Genomic DNA, 26,334 nt, shown 5'->3' with positions numbered 1-26,334 from the left:
GTGTTCCAAGACAGTCTACAGGTAACTGGCAATATGATCATAGAATCATATAATCATTTTGGTTGGAAGAGACCCATAAGATCGAGTCCAACCGTAACTTAACCTAACTCTGGCACTAAACCATGTCCCTAAGAACCTCATTTAAATGCTTTTTCAACCCCTCCAGGGATGGTGACTCCACCACTGCCCTGGACAGCCTGTTCCAATGCCCAACAACCCTTTCTAGGAAGAATTTTTTTCCTAATATCCAATCTAAACCTCCCCTGGTGCAACTTCGATGTCACTTAACATGTATAACAGTGTAAGATTTTAAGTTGAACTGCTTCTTCTCTGCAGAATACTTATAGAATCACAAAATCACTTTTGTTGGAAGAAACCCTCAAGATCATCAAGTACAACCATTAACCCACCACTGGCACTAACCCATGTTGCTCAGAACCTCAATCATGCATCTTTTAAAGCCCTCCAGGGACGGTGACTCCACCACTGCCCTGGGCAGCCCGTTCAGTGCTTCACAACCCTTTCCATGATTCCTAATATCTAATCTGAACCTTCCCTGGCGCAACTTGAGGCCCTTTCCTCTCATTCTAAACCACGCCATTTTCCCCAAGCCAAGGCTGTTTTGCCCTGATAGTAACTGATGAGTGATCTCCCTGTCTTTATCTTGACCCATGAGTTTTCTCATCCTATTTTCTCCCTCGGTCCTGTTAGAGATGGGGAGTGAGCAAAAGTCTAGGGGACAGGGCAAGGAGGCATTTGGCCCTTAGTCAAGGTTAACCACCACATATTAAAAAATGCAATAACATTATAGAAACTTCTTTCTTACATGAGTATTTTAACAGTAGGAAATAATAACTTTTAGAAAGTACACAACAAATGTGCAAACTAAATGCCCCCTCAGCCCATTTGTTTGTTTTGTCCACTTGACAGAAATTTCAGAACAAAAAGCCTCTTGGTAGACAACCTCTCCTAAGAATACAGTAATTGTCTTAAAGTACAGAACAAAAGAGGAAAAAAAACCACAACTCAAGATAGGAGAGTATGTTTCCCAAACTAGAATATGTTGGGTTTTTACCTTCCTAGAAAATAGGCTCGTATTCTGGTGAAAGTAAGAAGAATCGTAGAAACTTGCTGTCTGCTGCAACATAGAGGGGAATAACACAAGAGTAGATGGAGTTGCATCTTTAAGACCATTAAACACGAGACCCCAAGGAGTAGAACTCCAGGCAAAGCTACTGGGGATGTATCGACTCTTGGGCTCCCAGAAGTAGCAAGAGGCGACACGGAGCAGAATAAGCATCTTCTTTGAGATTCCACTGCACTGGAAGAGGGTGATAATGAAAATAATCAACAATAAAAACCACATGGTAAGGAAGGCTTCCTTCCTGAGGTTGCCGAACTAACTCGACTAGAATTGGAAGTTATATTTAGAATAGAGGTGATTATAACGGCAGCAAATGAAGTGTAAAGAAATTCATAATCAAAGACTAGAGGTTTTTTTATGCACACTACATTAGATGCTAAAATAAAGCACCTCAGCAAAGAAACAGCGTAACACAATAGCAGGTCAACTAGTTTGTATGTGCCAATAATAAATGTATTGCTATTTGCCTCATATCTCTCTTACCTATTGACATTGTAAAGATTTGGGGCACAAAAGGCCTCTTAATACACATTTGTGTAGCAACTGGCACAACTGGTATAAGCTCAGGTCCTATGACGCTTACATATTGTTAAAATATAATACATGCTATATCAGTTAAACTATGAGACAAGATTAATTATCCAGATTAAAAGGCAGTTGGAAGAGAAAAAGTCATATTCAGTAAGCACTAAAGCTGGAATTCAATAACTCTTTAAGAAAAGATCCCAAAAAATCAAGACTATTTTTCAAGTAACACGGTGATAAATTTATGGAGGACACAGAAGTATTTCTAGTTAAAAAAGAAACACAAACCAAATAAAATCACTCATTTACCCAGATTAACATGAAAATGAAAACTGACATCTTCAAATGGCAGAGACAAGGAACTCATTAGAAAAGAAGTCACTTTGAAAATATATTCTGAATGGTTAAATGTAATCAAGGCAACCAAGCAGAGTAACATGTAAACAATCATACTCAGCTGTCTCGGAGGACTTCCATCATCAGCAGCAATAATACAATTATCCTAACAGAGTCCTGTAGGCTACTTAGTTTCTCAGAAGACCTGTCAAGACTATATTTAAATTCATAATGAGGTATCTTTCCAACAAAGAAATATATTGTCTATATGCTATAAAGGTGTAGGAAAAAATTTTAGTAGATGAAATCTGACTATTTAAGCAGAAAAGCAATGAAAACAGTATGAAATGATTAAGTGGTCTTGCATATCAATATTAAAAGTATTAAGGATCACTGCTTTTAGAAAGAGGCTTTTTCTCTGCAACCTTTTCTCCCCGAGAGGAGCCTTAAGACATAGATTTGCGCCTCTCTTAGAATGTAATTAATTAGTTCATTTGATGATGTCACAGAGGTACCCCGAGGTTAGTTGAAGGGACAACAGGGTCCAAACCAACTTTTATTAAACTGGTGAGAAACAGGGTTTTAGCACTCCAAAGTGACTTAAATAAAGGTTCGGATATCAGTAGAGGAAAATTATTAAGGGGCAGCAACTAATACAACAGGCGGTTCACAGTGTGCATGCACGTGGCTTCACCCAAAACAATGCCGGAGTCGGCCCTGAGTCCGAGACGAATACGCACTTGCCTAAACATAGTGTGGGATTATTTTTAAAGAGATACACGTACTCGTAGTGAGTACGGAAAGCGTACACTCGGGATTCCGCGAGGGTAAATTTATAATACACTCGCAATCCTGCGAGGGTTAATTTACTTACACGTGCAAATGTGCACGGAATACTACACGTGCTTATGTGGAAGCACGGGAGGAAAATACACTCGCGATTGTGCAAGGAAATAATTTATACACGTGCTCGTATTGAGCACGGAAAGTTACACGTGCAAATGTGCACGGAAAGTACAGGTGCTTGTATTAAGCACGGAAAGTAAGTGTGCAAATCTGCACAGAAAGTTACACATGCAAATGTGCACGGAAGGAAAATACACCCGCGATTCTGCGAGGATTAATCTTACACGTGCTCATATGGAGCATGGAAAGTTACACATGCATATGTGCACGAAAAGTATAAATATACTCGCAATCCTGCGAGAGTTTTACTCACAGCCGTGGCAGCGAGGTAAGCGGAGTCTCCATCCCGGGGGGGCTCTCGGCGGCAGCATCTTGCTCGTGCTCCGAGAGACCCGCAACAATGGGCCGAGTCTCGACAAGAATCCCGTTTTTATAGCCTGATCAGACCTGACTGTAGGCATTCTAGAAGCTTCTCTACACCCCCACACTGGCCGTGGGTGCCCCTGAAGCCTCCAAACATCCCCCACACTGGCCACAGGTGCCCAGCGGCTCAGTGGCGCCTCGGCACTCCCTTCTCCTAATGGCCCTGGCCTGGGTGCTCTGGGGCCAAACAAAAGAAGCTGTTAGCCTCAAGTAGCAGAGAGAGGGAGATGTGCCTACTCCTTCCATACTGAAGGAGGGAGGGGGAGAGAGGGGTGTTTGCATCCTGCCACAGATGAGTTTATGAATTTAAATATGTTAGCACCTGTCTTTAGGTTCCCTATACACAGAACGAATGAACACTAACATTTAGCATAATGAAGCCCTCATAGATTAATTCACTAACTTTGCCAAACGTTATCCCCATGTAACAGAAGCTTTTTTAAATGACCGCTTTCCACTAACAAGTTATCATTTATAATAATATATCATTTATAATGCCATCCAGAAAGAGCAGCTGTTGTTCTTTTCCATTTAGCATCAGGGAAACCCTGGATTTCAGAAATTATAGTATAATGGCTGGGAAGGAGAATTCATTATGCTCATAATGCGAGCATCGTGTTGAGCTCTTTCATTTATCAGGTGAGATCTTACTGCTTAGGTTCCTTAAGCCTGGTCCTACCACGTAGACAGAGTGTTTCCTCCTGTCTTACTTACTGCAACGACCTTAGAGTCAAATTAAATACACACACTGACTTCCCTGACCAGAGAACCAAGAACATAAGTAGAAGGAATCGTGAACCACCCAGCTGAGGGACAGGAGACACAAAACTTCATTCACATTTGGACCAAACGGATTTTCTACGGGGAACATCTAAATCTTGGTCAATTCCCTTCAAGACATAAGCCTGGTCTTCTTAATTCTAATTAATGAAGTGTCTCTAGAGCACCTGCACAGCTGTTCAAAGTGTCTGCAAAGTAATTAATCCATAGAATAGAATCATAGAATCATTTAGGTCGGAAAAGACCATTAAGATCATCAAGTCCAACCATTAATTCAAAAGACAACAAACCAAGGCAATCCAGATTGTGACAAGAACCCTAAATTACAGGCTTTAATAGGATGCATGTTCTTCTGCAATGTTTTCTGGCATGTTATTAGGCTTCATTTGCATAAAGCCAAGTCCCAGAACAGAAGCCCACACAACAGGCAATAGCATGTTCCTGACATCACCACTAGGACCTTACAAAACTTAATGAATGGGCAATAAAATGACAAATGAAATTCAGTATAAATAAATGGGAAAAAGAAAAGAGGAGAAGAGAAGAAGGGACAAAGAAGGAGAGAAAAGGGGACAAGAAGGGGAGAAGGAGGAGAAGGAGGAGAAGGAGGAGACGGAGGAGACGGAGGGAAGAGAAAAACTAAACTTATATGTGAAATAAGTCACTCAGCATATCGTGGCTGTTCAGGAGCAGGATCCTGGAACTATTATGGTTTGCAGGTTCATGAATCTACGAGCTCAAGGTTCAGCAATAGTCAAAAAAAGCGAATGACAAATTGAGCATTATTGCACCGTTATAAGGAAAGTAATATAAAAATAAAGAGCGTTCATGAGGTCACTACAGAAATACATAGATCACGTTTCAAATAGCGTGTACGACCTACCTCAAACACACAGAACCTAAAGGTTTCAAAATGGACAACAAGGCTGATCAATGTATGGAATTCTTGCCATAACAGGGACAACTAAGCCAGTCAGAAATTTTCAGTTTAGGAGAGTGACCACTGTGGCAATAACATAAGGAAATGTATAAAATCTTGAGTGGAGGAAAGATGTGTAGAAGATGAACCATCAGCTGTTTCTTGCCATACAGAACCAGGTAATATTGGAAGGATGGCAGAAGGTGCAAAGCTGCTAAAAGAAATTCAGCTGTAATTCTCCTTGTAGTGCTGATGGAGAGAATGAAGAGCTTTTATGAAGGAGAAACCCACTAACAGTGCCTAAAACTAGAGAAACTCCAGGAGTTCCTCAGCTAACAACAGTTGGAGCTTGAAAACCTAACGGAAAGAAGCATCTATGTTCACGATTCGACCCATATTCCCCCACAGGCATCTGCTCTTGGCCACTTTCACAGTCAAGATATTGGACTAGACGGTCATTGACCTGATCCTGTACAGCCACTCATGTGTTTTTGCTTCCTTTAATCTAGAAACACATCTAACATTTTCCCTTACACGCAGTATACCATCAACACACAAGAATTAGATCAGCAATTTTGATTGATAACTTAGTTTACTTTCCAATTGGATAAGTGTACCATCAGAAACATCGGTAATTTATCCCTTCTGTACTATGTCCTTATTACAGAGTAAAAGGAAACAATTTCAGCATCAAACAGATCAAAGTAACAGATGCCCTGCTAAGGGCATTACTTTTAAAAGACCGAAGTATTTTGATCATCACTGTAAATCTGGTCTTGAAAAGAAAAAGGTACCATATGATTAAAAGTCATGTCATAGTTGCCATTGATTTTTCTGGCTCTTCACGTCAGGATCTTACCTCTCTCTTTAGAAAATGCAATATCTGTAAAGTTAAAAGCAATATAGCAAAATTGCAGTACTGAGTAAAAATATCAGTGTACTTAGCATCTCTAATAATACTCCATAATACGTTCAGAGTGCTTAGTTGCTGGTTGGGATTAAACCACAACATAATGTAATACACAGCAGCCAATGACACTGAAGTTCTACAGAAACACTCATGGATTCTACTCCTTTATCATCCCTGCACAAGAAAAGGTCAAAATGCTTCCAGGTTTCAAACACACAACCTTTCAAAGAAACCGCAGGCAGAAATACCAATGTAAAAACGTTGTTCCAACATTTTGGTTGTGTGTGGTCCCATAAAACTTAGATATGGGTAAAAAAATCCACAATGGTTCTACGACAGTAGTGAGAAGTAAATATATCATCTTTTCCTTCCACAGAATATTTTGTATATGTTATTTCATCTGAAAAAACTGCTGGGCAAGTGCAGCTTCAGAGTGTCTTTAAAGCTTTTTGGAGACAGGACAAATGAAGGAAATTAGATATATATACATACAAATAATATACTTAGGAGTTATAAAAGTGAAATCAACAGAACTGGCACACAGTATCACAGTATCACAGTACGTTTGGGATTGGAAGGGACCTCAAAAGATCATCTAGTGCAATCCCCCCATGGAGCAGGAACACCCAGATGAGGTTACACAGGAAGGTGTCCAGGCGGGTTGGAATGTCTGCACAGAAGGAGACTCCACAACCTCCCTGGGCAGCCTGGGCCAGGCTCTGCCACCCTCACCAGGAACAAGTTGCTTCTCAAATTTAAGTGGAACCTCTTATGTTCCAGTTTGAACCCATTACCCCTTGTCCTATCATTGTTTGCCACCGAGAAGAGCCTGGCTCCATCCTCCTGACACTCACCATTTATAAACATTAAGAAGGTCACCCCTCAGTCTCCTCTTCTCCAAACTAAAGAGCTCCAGCTCCCTCAGCCTTTCCTCACACGGGAGATGCTCCACTCCCTACAGCATCTTTGTTGCCCTGCGCTGGACTCTCTCCAGCAGTTCCCTGTCCTGCTGGAACTGAGGGACCACAACTGGACACAATATTCTAGATGGGGTCTCACCAGGGCGGAGTAGAGGGGAAGGAGAACCTCTCTTGATCTACTAACCACTCCCCTTGTAATACACCCGAGGATGCCATTGCACTAAAGACAGAAATGTGTGGCTTTTCAAATATTGACCTTCCTCATTATTTTTCAAGTTATATTGATGACATTAATCAAGTTCCTTCTCATTTCCATGCCTCTGATTTCTCTCCTATTAATATTAACCTGCCAAAAAATAAAAGCTGCTTCCAAAGTTTTAGATTTGGGATCAACTGGCCTATACCCTTTCCATGCAATGTAATAGATAATGAGTTGAATTATGACCTAAGGAAAGTTCTTATAAAATAAACACGCAATAAGCCATTAGAATTTCCATGGAAAAGATGGGACATCTACGGGGTGCACAAGGACCAAGAGTTCAGCGAACTGTAAGTAAAACAGCATCATCTGCTCCTGAAGCAGCAAAATCACCCTACATTGAGTGTTGGATCTGCTGCCTCACACCCTCGCTGCTGGGAATTTGTGGCACAAATTAGAGCTGTATGGAAATAAATCTCCTACCAAGGGTGTTTCTCGAAGCCTCAATTCCTTGGCTGCTTGTGTCTATTCCTCCAATATCAGCTTTTTCCAAAAAGTTCTACATTAAACCTCAGTGTAGCAACATTATGGATTTTGTACCGTTAAATCCTAAAATATTTTTATAATTTATGTATTTCACGCCAGGGAGGTTTAAAAAAAAAATAAACAACTCACTCTTTTAATTTTTATTAAAAATTAATATAATTTCTGTCTAAATGCATTTGCAAGATAACTCACAGAAATCAGCCCAATTCAGCTCAAATAAGCTGTACATGTAATTCTGTTGTATTTTTACTATACTGCAAATATGTATTTTTTAAAGATTAATTATACTGATAATGCATACCTGCAACTGGATGCTGGGAAACAGTCCAAATCATAATAATGATATTTTCCTTGTTGTTTTTAATACAGGAATATCTTGTTTTGTCAAGTTAATTCAATCAGCGTAAATATACCAGGCAATTGAAAAAATACAGAGTGTAGCGAATAGTCTGGTGCGACTGTGTGTTTGTTATAGAAAGGAAATCCTTATTACAAGTATCTGGTACTTGTAATTCCAGATAATTCTAATATAAGCAAACATTGTTTGGGGTTTTTTACCCCAAATAAATGGTACTTGTAATTCCAGATAATTCTAACATAAGCAAACATTGTTTGGGGTTTTTTTACCCAAAAGAAACTATGAGTTTAAGGACATGAAACTTTCTCTACAGTATAAATATTAGGGGGATGATGCCCTACATTGTAGTAAGTCACTTCTGGTAAAACTGCAGATATAAAATCCTACAGTCTTGGATAACTAAATCATCAACTTCATGTTATTTCTCTTTAAAACCTCCTGACGTTTGCAAACTATTTATTTTCATAAGATAAGGATACAAAGAGACACGTCAAAAACACTCCCTTGTCAAGGAAGATCTAAAAAGAGAGCAGGGCAAGGTCTCATGACGGGAAAGTTTGGTCACACGTTGCCCTTATTTGTCACAAACATTCAGTCTTCAATCCACACAGCTCGCTGAACAGTTCTCTGTCCTTTACAAGACAGAGATATGAAAATACACAGTCCTATCTCACACCGTATTTTAAAACAAATGGCACAACAACTGGATGAGCGTTTCTCAGCAGAACACACGACCCCCCTAAGCCAGGAGCAATTCAAAACTCACCATCACTGAGATCCTGCAGCAGGTTTTCTTGGCATGAAAAGTCCAGCTTCACTTTAATGTTCACGGTCAACGTTGCAACCTTCCCAGGTTTTAGAGGGAACTGCGAGAGGGTATCTTCCAGCTTCCAACTCAAGAAGTCCCCGTACAGCTTCTCTGTATACAAATAAGGAAATATTCCATAAGCATAACACCCGTGGTTAACAAAGTTGAAGTTTACATCTGCTGGCGAGAATATTATTTCTCATTTTCTGTTTGAATTCCAAAATATTTACAATTAAGGCATTAAAAATTAATATAACACCAGAATGATATTAGCAAGGTTACTGACATGGACTTGGAAGTGTGTAGATCACAAAGCTCAAAATGGCACCTGTAATAACAGTATTTAGTCATTGAGCAACAGAGAAGGCTGAAAAGACTATAAACTTTCATTTCTTTATAAAATAAAGTCCTTTGTGAAAACCAAGAAGCATACAAGACCCAAAGTATACACAACCCAAACATTAAGGATGGTGCCAGACAGGACTAGTTTGTGTTAAAAGATATTTGTTTGATAAATAATTTATCAGTGGTCCACATGAGATAAGGCACTGGTAATAATTAGCTCCTCTCTCCTAAGCCTGACATGCCAGAAGATAATATGAGGGGGAAAAGAAAGGAAAGAAGGGAAGGGGAAAGGGGAAAGGGGAAGGGGAAGGGGAAGGGGAAGGGGAAAGGGGAAGGGGAAGGGGAAGGGGAAGGGGAAGGGGAAGGGGAAGGGGAAGGGGAAGGGGAAGGGGAAGGGGAAGGGAAAGGGGAAGGGAAAGGGGAAGGGAAAGGGGAAGGGAAAGGGGAAGGGAAAGGGGAAGGGAAAGGGGAAGGGAAAGAGGAAGGGAAAGGGGAAGGGGAGAGGGAGAGAAGAAAGGAGGAGAAGAAGGAAGAAAGAAGAAGGAAGAAAGAAGAAGGAAGAAGGAGAAGAAGGAGAAGAAGGAGAAGAAGGAGAAGAAGGAGAAGAAGGAGAAGAAGGAGAAGAAGGAGAAGAAGGAGAAGAAGGAGAAGAAGGAGAAGAAAAAGAAGAAAGACGAAAAGAGAGAAGATTACTATTTATCAATACACTGAGCTACTTTATCCACTTATTCAGTCTCCTTAGTACTCCAGTAACACCAAAAGATCCATCTTGGAATACAGAGAAGCAGAGGGTTTTGTGCTCAGGATGAAGCACCAGTTAGTTATGAGTTAGTTATGTGTTATTTCAAGCGCTGTAGCATGCCAATAGCTTGAGTCACGGACACGTAAGTACCTTCAGCAATGAAAACAAAATATTTATTAACTTTGTGTAAGATTAAAACATTTTTTAGTGTACCACCATTTCAGAGCCTTTCAAAAACTATCACCTAAGATCCATGTGTGAGAAAACAGGGTGGGAAGACTGCCTCAACAATTGCAATCTAGAATCAAGGATCTTTCCAAACGAGTAATTCGAATTCCAGTCCATACTTTGCTTAAATTCCAGAGGTCAATCACTTCTGAGAAAGATCACAGAATCCCAGAATGTCAGGGGTTGGAAAGGACCTGGAAAGCTCATCCAGTGCAATCCCCCCATGGAGCAGGAACACCCAGATGAGGTTACACAGGAAGGTGTCCAGGCGGGTTGGAATGTCTGCACAGAAGGAGACTCCACAACCCCCCTGGGCAGCCTGGGCCAGGCTCTGCCACCCTCACCAGGAACAAGTTTCTTCTCATATTTAAATGGAACCTCCTGTGTTCCAGTTTGTACCCATTACCCCCTTGTCCTGTCATTGGTTGTCACCGAGAAGAGCCTGGCTCCATCCTACTGACACTCACCCTTTATATATCTGTAACTATGAATGAGGTCACCCCTCAGTCTCCTCTTGTCCAGCTCCAGAGCCCCAGCTCCCTCAGCCTTTCCTCACACGGGAGATGCTCCACTCCCTTCAGCATCTTTGTTGCCCTGCGCTGGACTCTCTCCAGCAGTTCCCTGTCCTGCTGGAACTGAGGGGCCAAGAACTGGACACGATATTCCAGCTGTGGTCTCCCCAGGGCAGAGCAGAGGGGCAGGAGAACCTCTCTGACCTACTGACCACTCCCTTCTAACCCACCCCAGGTACCATTGGCTTCCTGGCCACAAGGGCCCAGTGCTGGCTCGTGGTCATCCTGCTGTCCCCCAGGATCCCCAGGTCACTGAGAAGAGCCTGGCTCCATCCTCCAGACACTCACCTTTTATATATTTATAAACATTAATGAGGTCAGGTCATCAGGGAGGTTTTGCTTCATCACCCAAGTTCATTCAGTGTGTGCAGCTGTTGCTCACTCCTAGACCTAATGACCTGTGACGTTGGTAAGAACACCCAGCACATCAGTGTTGTATTTGCCAGAGCAGATCAAATAGTTGGGTTATCAAAGCTTGGAGTCTACTCCCTCACTGAGACATAACAAGCCTCTGACGAGAGCTGACTGGACACAAAGGATGGAAAGGAGTCCAGCTTTGCACGTGTCATCATTCTAAAAGAAGGATTAGACCATCTGACCTGGTGAGGGACAATTTGAGGTGACACAGAGTTGACCCTGACAGTACACACGTGATGTCCAGCCTACAGATAGCACAGTGGTGCAATGAGACATTAAAAGACATGACAGACACGTTCATTGTGGTGATATGACAAGTTCCTTTCACTGGTTTTGCCTCAGGATCTGTTCCATAACGCACGGCTGCTAAAGGACTCGAAAACCCTGTGATGTCCTTTATGAACTTGCACAAGCCGAGCTGCAAGTTCTGCTCGTTTATCTGAGGGACAGAGTGGAAAAGCTAAAAAGCTGCACCTGAAAGAAAAAGAATAAATGAAGTAACAGAGATCCCATTTTGAAAGCCTCATCTTCAGAGGTTCTCATTGATAAGTCATGATCAAAAGTGATGCCAGAGAATGGGGCTTCCTCAAGAAAAGTGACTGGCTATAGCTGACATAACAAAGGAGAGAGGTCAGCTCATCGCATTTCAATAGCTAATTCCATCCAGTATTTTACACTCCAAAAAATCAGAACATTTGCCATTTACAGCATTGATCTTTGCACTGAACGTTGTGGCTCCAGAAAATGGAAATGGAAGTCAGACAGGCCTGCACGCAGCAGCCATAAAAGACTGATGACCAACTGGCAAGACTGAAAGAGCCAAAGCACATCAGGTGAAATCAAGGATGATGGAAAGCTCACTGTATGGGGCTGAAATTGGACGACAACTTCTCGTGGGCTCCCAAGATGCGGTCAGTGGGGCAGAGCCCAGTTGGGGCCTGTATCCAGTGCAGTGCCTCAGGGGCAGTGCTGGGCCTGTGCTATTCAATATATTCATCAGTGATTTGGACGAGGGAACAGAGTGACTGTCAGCAAGTTTGCTGGTGACACCAAGCTGGGAGGAGTGGCTGACACGGCAGAGGCTGTGCTGCCATCAGAGACCTGGACAGGATGGAGAGCTGGGGGGGGAAACATTGAATGAAATAGAACAAGGGCAAGTGTAGAGTCTTGAATCTGGGCAGGAACAACCCCAGGTTGCAGTATAAGTTGGGGAAGGAGCTGTTGGAGAGCAGTGTAGGGGAAAGGGACCTGGGGGTCCTGGGACAGCAAGATGATCATGAGCCAGCACTGGGCCCTTGTGGCCAGGAAGGCCAATGGGACCTGGGGTGGGTTAGAAGGGGGTGGTCAGTAGGTCAGAGAGGTTCTCCTGCCCCTCTGCTCTGCCCTGGGGAGACCACACCTGGAATCTTGTGTCCAGTTGTGGCCCCTCAGTTCCAGCAGGACAGGGAACTGCTGGAGAGAGTCCAGCGCAGGGCAACAAAGATGCTGAAGGGAGTGGAGCATCTCCCGTGTGAGGAAAGGCTGAGGGAGCTGGGGCTCTGGAGCTGGACAAGAGGACACTGAGGGGTGACCTTATTCATGGTTACTGATATATGAAGGGTGAGTGTCAGGAGGATGGAGCCAGGCTCTTCTCGGTGGCAACCAATGATAGGACAAGGGGTAATGGGTACAAACTGAACACAGGAGGTTCCACTTAAATTGAGAAGCAACTTGTTCCTGGTGAGGGTGGCAGAGCCTGGCCCAGGCTGCCCAGGGAGGTTGTGAGTCTCCTTCTGTGCAGACATTCCAACCCGCCTGGACACCTTCCTGTGTAACCTCATCTGGGTGTTCCTGCTCCATGGGGGATTGCACTGGATGAGCTTTCCAGGTCCCTTCCAACACTCTGGGATTTTGTGACTCTGTAAGTACCCAATGGCTTTCAAGGAGATCTTGAGCAGTTTAAATCACAGCCACAATTCACAGTAGTGAAGAACATCCACGAGACAACTTCTTAGTGCACTGGTTTGTGTCTGCATATGCTCTCATCTTGATCTATAATATCAAGTTCAGAGTTTGTGTTGCTATTAGAGATGGTTTAACGTCGTATCCATATTATATCAGTGACCAAACTGAGCTGCTGACATCACAAATCTTTAGCTCCGGGTTGATGACCACAATCCCATCACACTGTACGATGAGTCCACCCTCATGCATTTATATCAATTTATGACCTGAGTGCAATCACATTTGGAATAACACAATTACTACACGCTTAATGGAGACCATTAATTCTTTTACCATAGATGGCGTTTTTCAGCGCTTTACGTCATCCCCACAGCATAGAGTCATGTAAAATTCATACTTAATACGTATGGATTTTCCTCCAAAACAAGGTTTATCTCAAGCACACAGTTTCAAGTACAGGGGTGAATTTTGCTTCTGTGAGACAAGGTAAGAAACTGAAGATTGTGCTTGTCAGGAGCCTGGAGAGTCTCATTGAAAGCTTTGCTTTCAAAAGAAGGTTGTTTAAGACAATTTCCAGAGGCCTTTGCCCATGCAAACTTCTACAACTCTATAATTCTGATGATACACTCAGAACAAATCACCTACTCTTTTTTAATATTTTTTTTTCAGTATGCATCTTTATAGGTTATTCCTCAAAATTTTTCCTTTTTCTGATAAAGACAACGATTATTGTGCTTAATAATATCTAAGAGACTGTCAAATACACAAAGAGGCTTCGTAGTCAACATTTTTTATTGACAAAGTAAATGAAAGATGGAGTAAAATCCAAGTTTTACTGAACTCATGGCTGAGCATCAACTTTTCCCATTTTTCAGCATTGTTTTCAGCAAAAGCTGTGACTGAGAGATGATGGGTTTGAAGTTGACAAGAGTCTCTCTTTCCGAATTCTGAACTAATTAACTGTGTAATGCTATATATCAAAAGCCTGATTAACACCTGATTCGGAGGCACATATATCCTCCATTTAATACATTTCATTGCATGAACTTCAGCGTGTAATTTGTGCACTGTATTTGGTCTTTCTCTTACACACACGCAGCAACCAGCGCAACAGGAGCACATTGGAATTACTGCAATAAGAACAGTCAGTTATCGTACAGTTCAGTTTCTAAAATCATTCTTGGTCACAAGTCTCAGACAAATCTATTCTTAGATGACTGGCAACTTGTATTCGCTGAGGTTGCAGAGAAGTGGATACTCTGTTGGAAAGAAATCACTAATTCAAATACTGAAATGAACAAAAACCACATTGCGTTTTAATGCTTTGTCACTGTCAGAATAAAACCTGCAATAAAATAAGGTATTTCTATTGTAAGTAAAGATTAGCTTGTCGTCTGCAGTTCTGCTGTTAATATCATTTTCATAACGATGCTCAAGGACAAACTAAACTTATAAAACACATCACAAAACAGAAACAAGATTCACCTATCAGGATATTTTTAATACTAAGATGTACAAAATATTTTAGGAGAAATAACTAGAACCAGGAGATGTACTGTATTTCTTCCATACCTTCACTATTCTTTTAACTCACAACAGCTTATTTTATTTATTGCCTTGGGTTTTATCCCATTTTTTTAATTATTGCTCACTGAGTGAGATTAGAGGTTGGCTCACTTCCATTCCCTCAAGTAGGACAACACTACTGCTAATGGGAATTTACTTAACTAACCAGTTTTATTAGACATAAAAATAAAACAATTAAGTCCCAAGATTCTTGCTTTTGACTTGTTATTGTCCTAGGATTATTTTTCCCAAGTACTATTAAAATGAAGTCTAGATTCCCAAAAAGCAGGTGACCCTCTTGACACATATTTCTACAATTTCTTTCTACATTTTCTGATGCTCTCGTTCATTTCTATACTCCTACAATAAAATCCAACTGAATTATTCCAGTTCCTTAAGGGGGTTATGATATTCATTTTAAATTGATGTATAAAAGAAACACCAGTAGTTCCCCTTTTAGCAGAGAAAAAGTGATGGTTATTATTCCTATATATAAAGCCACTTACACACCTTTAATGTTGACTGTTTTGGCTGTGACCTCCAGTTTCTCCAGCGGTTCTGTTCCAATATTCTCTAACTTTATGATAAGCTGTTGGGTCTCTCCATTGTAAAGCTGGACAGACACGTTAGTGGAGATTTCGTCCCCTGAAGAAGGCTGGAGCATATGGGCAGACCTACAAAATGTGACACACAGACAAAACATTACGATCAAGGTGTTAAAATCCTCTCTGAGTTACATGAACTATTCTTTAAGACTCAAAATGCACTGCTTTGCGTTCTTGAAGACATCAGGTATCGTTTTCCATCCTCACATTAGTCAGGGTCATTTTTTACAGCCGTTGAGGACAAACATTAATATTTTAGGCATGAGACAAGTTAGATTTCAAACAATATAAAATATGCATTCCTAACTCTGAAAGCTTGTTAAAAATTGCTGCAAAGATCGTAAGAAAGGAAAGAGCAAAAAAAGCAAAAGCGGGTCATTAGAATAAGCAAACTTGGAAACAAAAAGGGATATTTGATCTACCAAGTGTTTGAACACTAGGGTTGAGTGACAATGAGTACCAAGAGCTGAACGTAAAACAGAAATAAGCACAAATGAAATTGAGGAGAATAAGAAGTGGAGAAACCAGTGTGAGAAAGATCCTCAAGTCCAAAGTCAAGTCCCAAAGTGGGATTCAAGTGAACTGGTAGAAGAAACCTCAGAAGAGATGAAAACTTTGTCCTCACAAGTGAGGAATCGTTATCTTACACTGTCAGGCATTGTCAAAATCCGCCAAAGTGTGATGAATGCGGAATGAAGACAGAAATACGTTCAATGAGAGATGAGGGGCACTAAGTGTTTTACACAGCTGTTCACCCAGAAAATGTGTTCTTAAGGGACCATGAAATACAAGGTAAGATATATTTAATACAGCAATGTATTGTTGAAACAAAAAATATTCTACCAGTTAGATGTGTTAGAGGAAAGGGACCTGGGGGTCCTGGGGACAGCAGGGTGACCATGAGCCAGCACTGGGCCCTTGTGGCCAGGAAGGCCAGTGGTACCTGGGGTGGATGAGAAGGGGGTGGTCAGTAGGTCAGAGAGGTTCTCCTGCCCCTCTGCTCTGCCCTGGGGAGACCACAGCTGGAAGATTGTGTCCAGTTGTGGCCCCTCAGTTCCAGCAGGACAGGGAACTGCTGCAGAGAGTCCAGCGCAGGGCAACAAAGATGCTGAAGGGAGTGGAGCATCTCCCGTGTGAGGAAAGGCTGAGGGAGCTGGGGCTCGGGAGCTGGGGCTCTGGAGCTGGACAAGAGGACACTGAGGGGTGACCTCATTCATGGTTACAGATGTATAAAGGGGGAGTGTCAGGAGGATGGAGCCAGGCTCTTCTTGGTGACAACTAATGGTAAGGACAAGGGGTAATGGGTACAAACTGGAACACAAGAGGTTCCACTGAAATTTGAGAAGAAACTTCTTCCTGGTGAGGGTGGCAGAGCCTGGCCCAGGCTGCCCAGGGAGGTTGTGGAGTCTCCTTCTGTGCAGACATTCCAACCCGCCTGGACACCTTCCTGTGTAACCTCATCTGGGTGTTCCTGCTCCATGGGGGATTGCACTGGATGAGCTTTCCAGGTCCCTTCCAACCCCTGACACTTTGGGATTCTGTGAAATGCATGGGTGTCTAAAGCTTCAGAAACAAGATAATCTCTTTAAATAAATATCAAGCATTTCATTTTAAAATAACCAACTCATAAAGCCAGTCAATTATTGAAACACCAGATGTGCACAGCGCTATGACAAGACATCGTGGATAAAGGAGAATTGAGCAGTAACCTTGACCTTTGCTGGGAAGCAGCGATACGGGAGCTGAGAGAACGCAGTTTTAGGGGACAGCAGAGGGTACAAATCTCCTGGGAGTCCATCCTGGAAGAAATTCACTGTGTGAAAGGTGAAATAGTGAATACAAATGAACTCCTTAGAGCATGAATGAGGGACGGAGGACTGCGGAACAAGACAGATGGGCAGCGGTTCACTTTCTGACTGTATTTTTCATGCTAATGCAAGGTGGTCAGAAGGGATCAAGGATACGAGGGCAAAAGCTACGGCAATTAATGAACAATAAATCTGGTGGAAAAAGAAGAGTTCACTACCTTCTTTTGGCTTTTCTGCTATCCTTCCTTGCTGTCCTGTCCTTCCTTAGTACAAGATAAGAAGCCTCCACAAACAAGCAGATTTTAGTCTTTCAGAATTCATCTATGACAACTAGTACTGAAAACACATATTTTTTGATAATTTAGAATTTGCTGTCGTGTATCATTATCACTGCAGCACTCCGGAGTTTGGGCATTTGGAGTGGCAGGAAGAAAAGGAACTTCTTTTCTCATATTTAGACAAATGTGTCAAGGAATTGCATAGTAACAAAGCAAACGAATGGTACTTTCAATCACTGGATGAACGTACAGCTGAAACCTGAGCCCAAGCTAATTCAGCATACGCAATCCCTTTTCTGTGATACAGTTCGATTAAAAACCATCGCAATTCTTGTTTAAGTACTAGAGAGCCATCAGCTTTGCTCTGGACTTGCAACACATCAGGACTGAGGCTTGCCATGGGATATTGGTAGAGAAAAATCAGATATGAGCTGGCAATGAAAGGCCAGAAAGACGATCATGTCCTGGGCTGCATCACAAGGAGTGTGGGCAGCAGGTCAGGGAAGTGATTCTGCCCCTCTACTCCACTCTTGTGAGATCCCCCTGCAGTGCTGGTCCAGCTCTGGGTCCTCAGCACAGGACACACATGGACCTGTTGGAACAAGTCCAGAGGTTAATGTGCTGATGGGCGTCAAAGGAAATAAATGTAAAGCAAATCATCAAGATGTGTCACGGAGGCTCCCCGAGGTTCGTTTAAGGGACAACAGGGTCCAAAACAAACTCTTATTAAACCGGTGAGAAACAGGGTTTTAGCACTCCAAAGTGACTTGAATACAGGTTTGGATATCAGTTGAGTAAATTATTAAGGGGCAGCAACTAATACAACAGGCGGTCCACAGTGTGCATGGACGTGGCTTCACCAAAACAATACTGGAGCCGACCCTGAGTCCGGGAAGAGTCCACACTTGCCTCAACACGGTGTGGGATTATTTAAGGGATACACATACTCATATTGAGTATGGAAAGTGTACACTCGCAATTCTGCGAGGATTAATTTATAATACACTCGCAATCCTGCAAGGGTTAATACACGTGTAAATGTGCATGGGATATTACACGTGCTTATGTGGAAGCACGGGAGGAAAATACACTCACGATTCTGTGAGGATTAATATATACACGTGCTCGTACTGAGCGCGGAAAATACAGCTGCAAATGTGCACGGAACGTATAAATACACGTGCAAATGTGCACGGAAAGTAGATACACTCGCAATCCTGCGAGGGTTAATGTTACTCACACCCGTGGCGGCAAGGCAAGCGCAGTCTCCATCCCAAGGAGGGCGAAGTGGCTCCTGGTGGGAGTAGCTCAGCTTGTAACTCCAATAGGATCATGCGCAAGGCCGCACGTCTCAACGAGAATCCCGTTTTATAGCCTGATCGGATCTGACTGTGGGCATTCCAGAAGCTTCTCTGCACCCCCACACTGGCTGTAGGTGTCCCCGAAGCTTCCAAACATCCCTCACACTGGCCGTAGGTGCCCAGCGGCTCCCTGGCACCTCAGCACTCCCTTCTCCTCTCTCTTAACGACCCTGGCCAGGGGCTCTGGGCCAAACAAGAGAAGCTGTCAGCCTCAAACAGCAGAGAGAGAGGGAGATGTGTCTACTCCTTCCATATCGAAGGAGGGAGGGAGAGAGGGGGTTTGCATCCTGCCACAAGAAGCAAGAAGAGAAATGAGATCCAGATTTTATCCTGCTGTCTGTAAACTAAGAGCGATCTTTCTTTCAGTTCTTCACTATGTCTTTTAAAAGTACATCATCAGCCAGAGAGTCTGAAGGACGGAAAAGAGTTGGCAGGAGTCGCGTGAGGCAATTTGGTGGGATCACGGAGGTTGGGAGAAGGAGTAAGTAATGGGAAACAAGGAGATGCATCTGAATTCCCAGCATGTTACAGGAACTGAGCCTGAGTAGTAAAACTAAAGCATCTGAAGGAACTAAAAGTCAATTTAACACCAACGAGAAAGTAAATACACTCCAATATACAACGGAAACCTTGTTGATGTTCCACATTATCAGCTGAACGTACATCCAAAAAGAGTAGATTTTGTGCACATTTAGGAATATTTGTAATTCTCTCTGTATTTCAAGTCATGTTCTTTAATATATTCATAACCTTGGCTAGCCAATATTAATTTTGATTACAGCCCAACCACACAGACTCCATATCTAGCAGAATTTTTATAGGGAATTTACCTACGTGTAACTCAACTGCAGCATTTTATTATTTCGCTGTATTCATTGGGATATTACTCTCGTATATTTGTAATATAAAGCCATCGATACAGCCCATTCCACATTAGAAAAATGGAATTCAGATGGGAAAAATCAAAACCAAACCAGTTCCTTTACTATGTAAACCATACTGAAGAGCACAAAAACAGAAAAAATTTACATATATATAGACATATATATATGTATATGTATGTCTTTGTGTCATATGATACTGATAATCACCCTACTAAGGATCAGAAGTGGAGCTGAGATCTTTCAATCAATAGAACAATCCCTGTGGTACTGGAGCTCTCAAGGCAGTAAGTACGAAAAGGCTGTTTCCTGATCCATAGCCAAAAGGAATACTAAAAAAAACCACCTAAACCAAACCAAAAAAATGGAAAACTGAAATTCCATACTTTTACAACTATTTGCAAAACAGACGGCCAGACTCCAACATATAGTGATCGACATGTAGGTGAATGCTCTTGAGCCTTGAAAAGTTCCAAAATTTGAGTTGAATCAGTGTCTTACCAGCTCCCTCTAAAATCATGGAATTAGTTCAATTTTTCATAAAAAGGAGCTCAAAAAAATACCCCACACTGCTATCATGTCCTTTTTGTTGAGTGTATAAGGAAATTATTTTAGTTGAGTCTTCCTGTACCTCTTAAAGGTACTGATTCTATAGCAAAGTGTCATATTTGGGCCCCTCCTGAATAATGGAAACATGGATATATCGGAGCAAGTCCGGAAGAGGTTTAATCAAAAGGATGACAAGGCTGGAGCACACGACGTATGAGGACGCGTTTAAAGAGCTGGGTTTGTTCAGTTTGAAATAAAGAAGAGGGGGCGATTTTGCCTCTTGTGAGTGTGGTCAGACATTGGAACTGATTTGTCACAGAGGTGATGGAAACACTGTCCATGGAGGTAATTAAAACTGTACTAGATCGTGCCCCTGACCTAACATTTAAGTCGTATCACTTGTCAAAGCAAGATCCTGGACCAGCCAATCTCCAGAGATGCCCTTTCCAACCTACGCTACTCCATGGATTACAGCTTCAAAATTGTATGAACATTCAGCCTTTCAAGGATTCACAAGTGTGAGTTTAATAATGAATCATCATTACACTCCCTCAGTTAGTTAAATCTCAAAACATTGTCTATGAAATTCCAAGGTTTCTCAAGCAAAAAGCAATGATATAATTCACATTTTATTTTACTAAAGCATTGATTACATACTCAGATGAAGGAGTTTTTAATCAGCACATGACTAACGCTTAAATATGACCAAATAAATGATCCTGTAATGCTGTTTCTCACCTTGGAAGGGAAGTACTGATCTGCAGCCTTGGCAAAGCTGGAATGACTTCAACCGCACAGCCGTTGGTCTTCACGCCTGGCAGGTTGTCCAGAAGGCAATCACTGTAGACTCCAAAAACTGAAGTATGGTAGCCTGATTTTTAGAAGAAAACACCAATATGTTGTGAATTTGTCTATTTTCTGAAAGGTCTAAAAGTACTAAACTTACTAGTCAGATCTGACCAATATTTCTGCTGCCCAAAACACCACACACAGACATCTGCCATAGAAGACCACAGTTTATCCTCACAAAATTCAATTTAATAGGAAAGTACCTCTGCACTGGTTCATTATCAGGCAATATATACAAGCTATATTGGAAGGAAAAATTTGATACAGTGACGCACAAACAGCCGACAAGTACAGAAATCAACTCCTCTACCCGCAATACATTTTTAGTATGGGAAACTAAAAGCAGATGACTACAAAAGTTCTGAATGCTTTGATGATATTCTGTATTTACTGAAATAGTTTCTAGGAAAAAAATCAAATCAAACAAAGAATTGTTTTATGAGCAGACAGAAAAGCACTTAAGAAAATCTCAGTGAGAACAGAGCTTCTTCAAGTTCAAAGGCACCTTCTCTTGGTGTTGAGCTTTATTAAAATGGTTGTTTTACGGTAACTCTGTATTCCCAGAACACGTACCTAAAGTTGGGGTTGGTGATATGATTCAGTGCTACTACTTGTTGAATCTATCATCACCACATACACTTCCTTTTCCAGGAGACTGATCTGCTCGTCTTCTACAAGAGCTCTTTAATCCTCTTTACTTACCACAATCACAATTTTATTTAGGCTTATTAATGAAAAGATATCGCAACTGCGACAGACTATTCGCCTTGGTTGAATTGTTTCTACAGAAGCAACCTGCAAAAATTTCTGTAATCTTACATGAAACTGATTAATTAAGAAAAATGAACTGCAAGATTATCTTCTGCATTCTCAGGAAAAAGTTCAAGTAATCCTCCTCAGAAGCTTTCCAAATGAAAACCCTAATAAAGAGGAGTTTGAGTTCATTATCCTTTTCCTCTCGTATGTGAGATATTGTAAATACATGCTCATTACTGATGTTACAACCAAGAGATTTTTCAGGCTGTTTTTAATGAAGTTTAGTAGAGAAAACACATTTCTTGTTTTGTTTTTTTGGTGTTTTGCTAGGAAGAGCATGACTGAAGACGTCCCTTACCATTGACCGTGATCTGCCCGGTGGTTTGAGGAACACCAACCAGAGTCACCGGGTACAGACCAGATTCCGCAGGTAGAGAAAGAGCCGCAGGTAGAGATTCGAACTCTACTCCTGTTGTCAAGAGACCCTGAAAAAGTCATATTACATAGGTAAATACATTTATGATATGCACTTATATTTTATGATATATACTTATTTCAATCACCCAAACTTTTATGATTTATCCCGATTTGCTCACAGCAGTTATTTTGGTTTTTAAGTTCCAGCGACTGCATCTTGAACCGCGGCAAGATTTGTATTCAACAGTGAAACGTGTTTCAGGATCCAAGGTGGGAACAACCTATGAAAGACTAATAAAAATTTATAACCAACCACAGTAAAAAGAATGAGCAATATAATCCTCATGGTGTTGTGCTGTACCAAGATTTAATTCTACCTGTGAGCTTACTTATGTTCATAGAACGTCCTAAGTTGGAAGGGACCCACAAGGATCATCAAGTCCAGCTCCTATGTATCTGCTTGTATTTTGAACAGTGCAAATCAAACATCGATGGGGGCTCCTGTTTAGCTTTGATTAAAGGAAACGGCCAGAAAATATTTATCTACGGGTATAAAAAATTGTTCATATTTATGGATAATAGAGCAAGTGTAGCTTTAGTGTCCAATTTAAACATCTCAATAAACTGGAGTAAGTATTTACTTTGCTAACTCGATCCTCTATCAAGCCTAGATGTCTGTAGTTAGACAGTAGGATTTACTCCCTTAGTTTACGTCAGAGAAACCTCTTTGCATCCTAAATTGAAAATATCGGATAAAATAAGAGATCAAGCAAAAAAAACTTAACAAACTTTCAAACAGCATTAGTGTCCTTAGGAGACTATTTTGGGTTTTTTTTAAGCTTGGTTAATGAATTCAAGATGCTTGAACCCAAAGTGTACTGTTAACGTATAAGAAATGTAATGTTACAAAGCACTTAAGCCTAAGTTACCAGTTGCTTTTGTATGCATGTGGAAATTTATTTCTATTTTTTAATAAAGATACTGTGCAAATATCTCCATCAATTAATGTACTAAGTACAAACGGATTAAACCTCAACTTGATGAGGACGCTTCATGGCAACTCAAAAATCTATGAAAGAAGTGGATGCTATTTTTATAAAGGCCGATATAAAAACTCACGGCTTGAGCAAAAGAAAACCACAAAGGGACTGAAGGCTCAACACGGAGTTTAGTTAGGAAGGCGGACCAGCCCTCTTGTGTTTCTAATTCTCAATTAGAAATTAGGAACATTAATACCTGTGTAACAAGCACTTAAGAAACGTAAATGGCACCACCGCAATTACCCAGCCAAGGACTGAAACTTGACCTGTCGTGTACATTAAGTTTTAATGGCCTGATTTGCATTAGGAGCAACCACCGCCAAGTCATCTTCGAGCAGTTCCTACATATTAACCAAAAATCGACCCACCAGTAATCAAAAACTGAGCTAAATTAAAAGCCATTATCAGAATGTCTTCTCTTATGGAAAATTAACACATATTTTTCATCTAAGTGCTACATAACAACTAAATAAATGCTTTGCATCTAAGATTTTTAACGGCAAGTCCTAAACATCCCAGAAGCTTAAGAAACCAAACTGAACAGGTTTGTCAGTTTCTTCATTTCTCTTCTACTGAAGACCTGAAGTCATCAAGATTATAATAAATTCAAAAGTCATCAAATCCTTAATTCTAGCAACTATTTCTTTGTAGACTTGATACTGTTGATACAACACCTGATCCAACCAACATTCACCACCCACTATATCAGAGCACTGAGACTTTTTGATTCCCGTTTCCATAAAGTCAAGTTTGGTCACTACTTCTCAAACACGTACATTAATGTAGTTGGGAGCTCATATAGACCTTACTCACGTTCTTGAGGAAATATTCCTTGCAATTCTTCAGACTAAAGTATTCAAAACAAATATTGTAATAACTAGCCAATACAAACTAATTTCAGATATGATGCAACATATTATAATTGACTGCATGTGACTGAGCATGAATCCTTCAATGGCACTGACCCCACAGACATGGGGTGAATATTCACACTTTAATACTGACTTAGCCTCAGTCTTCACCATAATCTTTCTGCTTTTGCTTCCTCTGAAGCAAACCTTAGAACATAAACCAAAGGTGACCCCATACACACTCCAAAACTCAGGTTTAAAACAGGTATAGAGGGCTTTGTAAGATTATTTCAGTCCCAAAAGCATTGAACTATCACTTGGACAAATATTGACATTTATTTTAATTATTCAGGATCCACCTCAACTAAATACTTTCACACAAGGACCTAAAGTCCTAAAAAATCAAGGACCAAATAAAATGCTTCCAATGTCTTGTTCACTATCAGCGCTAGCAAATATAAATTTTAAAAAAATGACAGGGACCCCTAAATACTATCTAACACACCTTCCTAATCTGAAGCAGAGCCAACTCCACATTAACCATTCCCAGTATGTTTATTAGGGAGATCTGGAATTTCACAGAATCCCAGAATGTCAGGGGTTGGAAGGGACCTGGAAAGCTCATCCAGTGCAATCCCCCCATGGAGCAGGAACACCCAGATGAGGTTACACAGGAAGGTGTCCAGGCGGGTTGGAATGTCTGCACAGAAGGAGACTCCACAACCCCCTGGGCAGCCTGGGCCAGGCTCTGACACCCTCACCGAGAAGAAGTTTCTTCTCATATTTAAGTAGAAACCCCTGTGTTGCAGTTTGTACCCATTGCCCCCTGTCCTATCATTGGTTGTCACCGAGAAGAGCCTGGCTCCGTCCTCCTGACACTCACCCTTTATATATCTGTAACCATGAATGAGGTCACCCCTCAGTGTCCTCTTGTCCAGCTCCAGAGCCCCAGCTCCCTCAGCCTTTCCTCACACGGGAGATGCTCCACTCCCTTCAGCATCTTTGTTGCCCTGCGCTGGACTCTCTCCAGCAGTTCCCTGTCCTGCTGGAACTGAGGGGCCACAACTGGACACAAGATTCCAGCTGTGGTCTCCCCAGGGCAGAGTAGAGGGGCAGGAGAACCTCTCTGACCTACTGACCACCCCCTTCTCATCCACCCCAGCTACCACTGGCCTTCCTGGCCACAAGGGCCCAGTGCTGGCTCATGGTCACCCTGCTGTCCCCACGACCCCCAGGTCCCTTTCCCCTACACTGCTCTCTAATAGGTCCCTTTCCCCAACTTACACTGGAACCTGGGGTTGTTCTGCCCAGATTCAAGACTCTACACTTGCCCTTGTTCTATTTCATTCAATTTTTCCCCGCCCAGCTCTCCATCCTGTCCAGGTCTCTGATGGCAGCACAGCCTCTGCCGTGTCAGCCACTCCTCCCAGCTTGGTGTCACCAGCAAACTTGCTGACAGTCACTCTGTTCCCTCGTCCAAATCCCTGATGAATATATTGAATAGCACAGGCCCAGCACTGCCCCTGAGGCACTGCACTGGATACAGGCCCCAACTGGGCTCTGCCCCATTGCCCACAACTCTCTGGCTTCTTCCCTTCAGCCATTTCACACTCCACCTCACTACACGATCATCCAGACCGCACTCCCTCAGTTTAGCTGTGAGGATGCTGTGGGAGACTGTGTCAAAGGCTTTACTGAAGTCAAGGTAGACCACGTCCACCGCTCCGCCATCATCCATCCATCTTGTTATGTCCTCATAAAAGTCAATGAGATCGGTCAAGCATGACTTCCCCTTGGTGAAGCCATGTTGACTGCCCCTAATGACCCTCTTATCCCTGATATGCTTTGAGATGGCACCAAAGTTGGAGGTGAGGCTGACTATTCTATAGTTACCTGGGTCCTATTTCTTGCCCTTTTTGAAGACTAGAGTGACGTTTGCTTTCCTCCAGACCTCTTCCGTTTCCCAAGACTTGGCAAAGATGATGGAGAGTGGCCCAGCAATGACTTCTCTCAGTGGTAACTTAATGCAGTGGTTAAACTGAACACCTTCCCAGTTCAAACCTTCACCTAAAAAACTACACTGAATTTAACTTTGAACAATGAATACGAACCACTTTTCCATTCCCATCTGCCTCCCCAAATTAGCCAGTAGATCAAGTGCCTATAAACAGATATAAAACACTAAGAAATTACACAGTTCCCAAACCATAACCAGGTCATTTTTCGCAAGTACGGAAAGCTCCTCATTAAGCCATGGTCCTAATTAGCACAGTTTTCCTTCAGGCAAGGGGGAGACGGAAGCAATGAGTAAATAAAAGCTTATTCTACTTCACATTTTTAATCAAGCTGTA

At 41.9% G+C, this 26,334-nt stretch overlaps 1 protein-coding gene across 1 annotated transcript in view; it reads right to left on the bottom strand.

Annotated features, from left to right (window-relative positions):
* TRAPPC9 (trafficking protein particle complex subunit 9) overlaps nucleotides 1-26,334 on the bottom strand; it is a gene marked incomplete at both ends in the record, with an annotated part of 507,143 nt that overhangs the window by 418,318 nt on the left and 62,491 nt on the right. The window contains 4 exons of the mRNA XM_080339501.1: nucleotides 8,733-8,885; nucleotides 15,099-15,262; nucleotides 20,809-20,941; nucleotides 22,034-22,160. Coding sequence (XP_080195627.1) covers nucleotides 8,733-8,885; nucleotides 15,099-15,262; nucleotides 20,809-20,941; nucleotides 22,034-22,160 — 577 coding nt within the window. The remainder of the gene's footprint in view (nucleotides 1-8,732; nucleotides 8,886-15,098; nucleotides 15,263-20,808; nucleotides 20,942-22,033; nucleotides 22,161-26,334) is intronic.

This window comes from Nesoenas mayeri (assembly GCF_963082525.1).
Source record: "Nesoenas mayeri genome assembly, chromosome: 2".
In the NCBI taxonomy this organism is placed as follows: Eukaryota; Metazoa; Chordata; class Aves; order Columbiformes; family Columbidae; genus Nesoenas; species Nesoenas mayeri.
The sequence above is the reverse complement of the archived record's forward strand: the minus strand, read 5'-3'. Positions and strand labels throughout refer to the sequence as shown.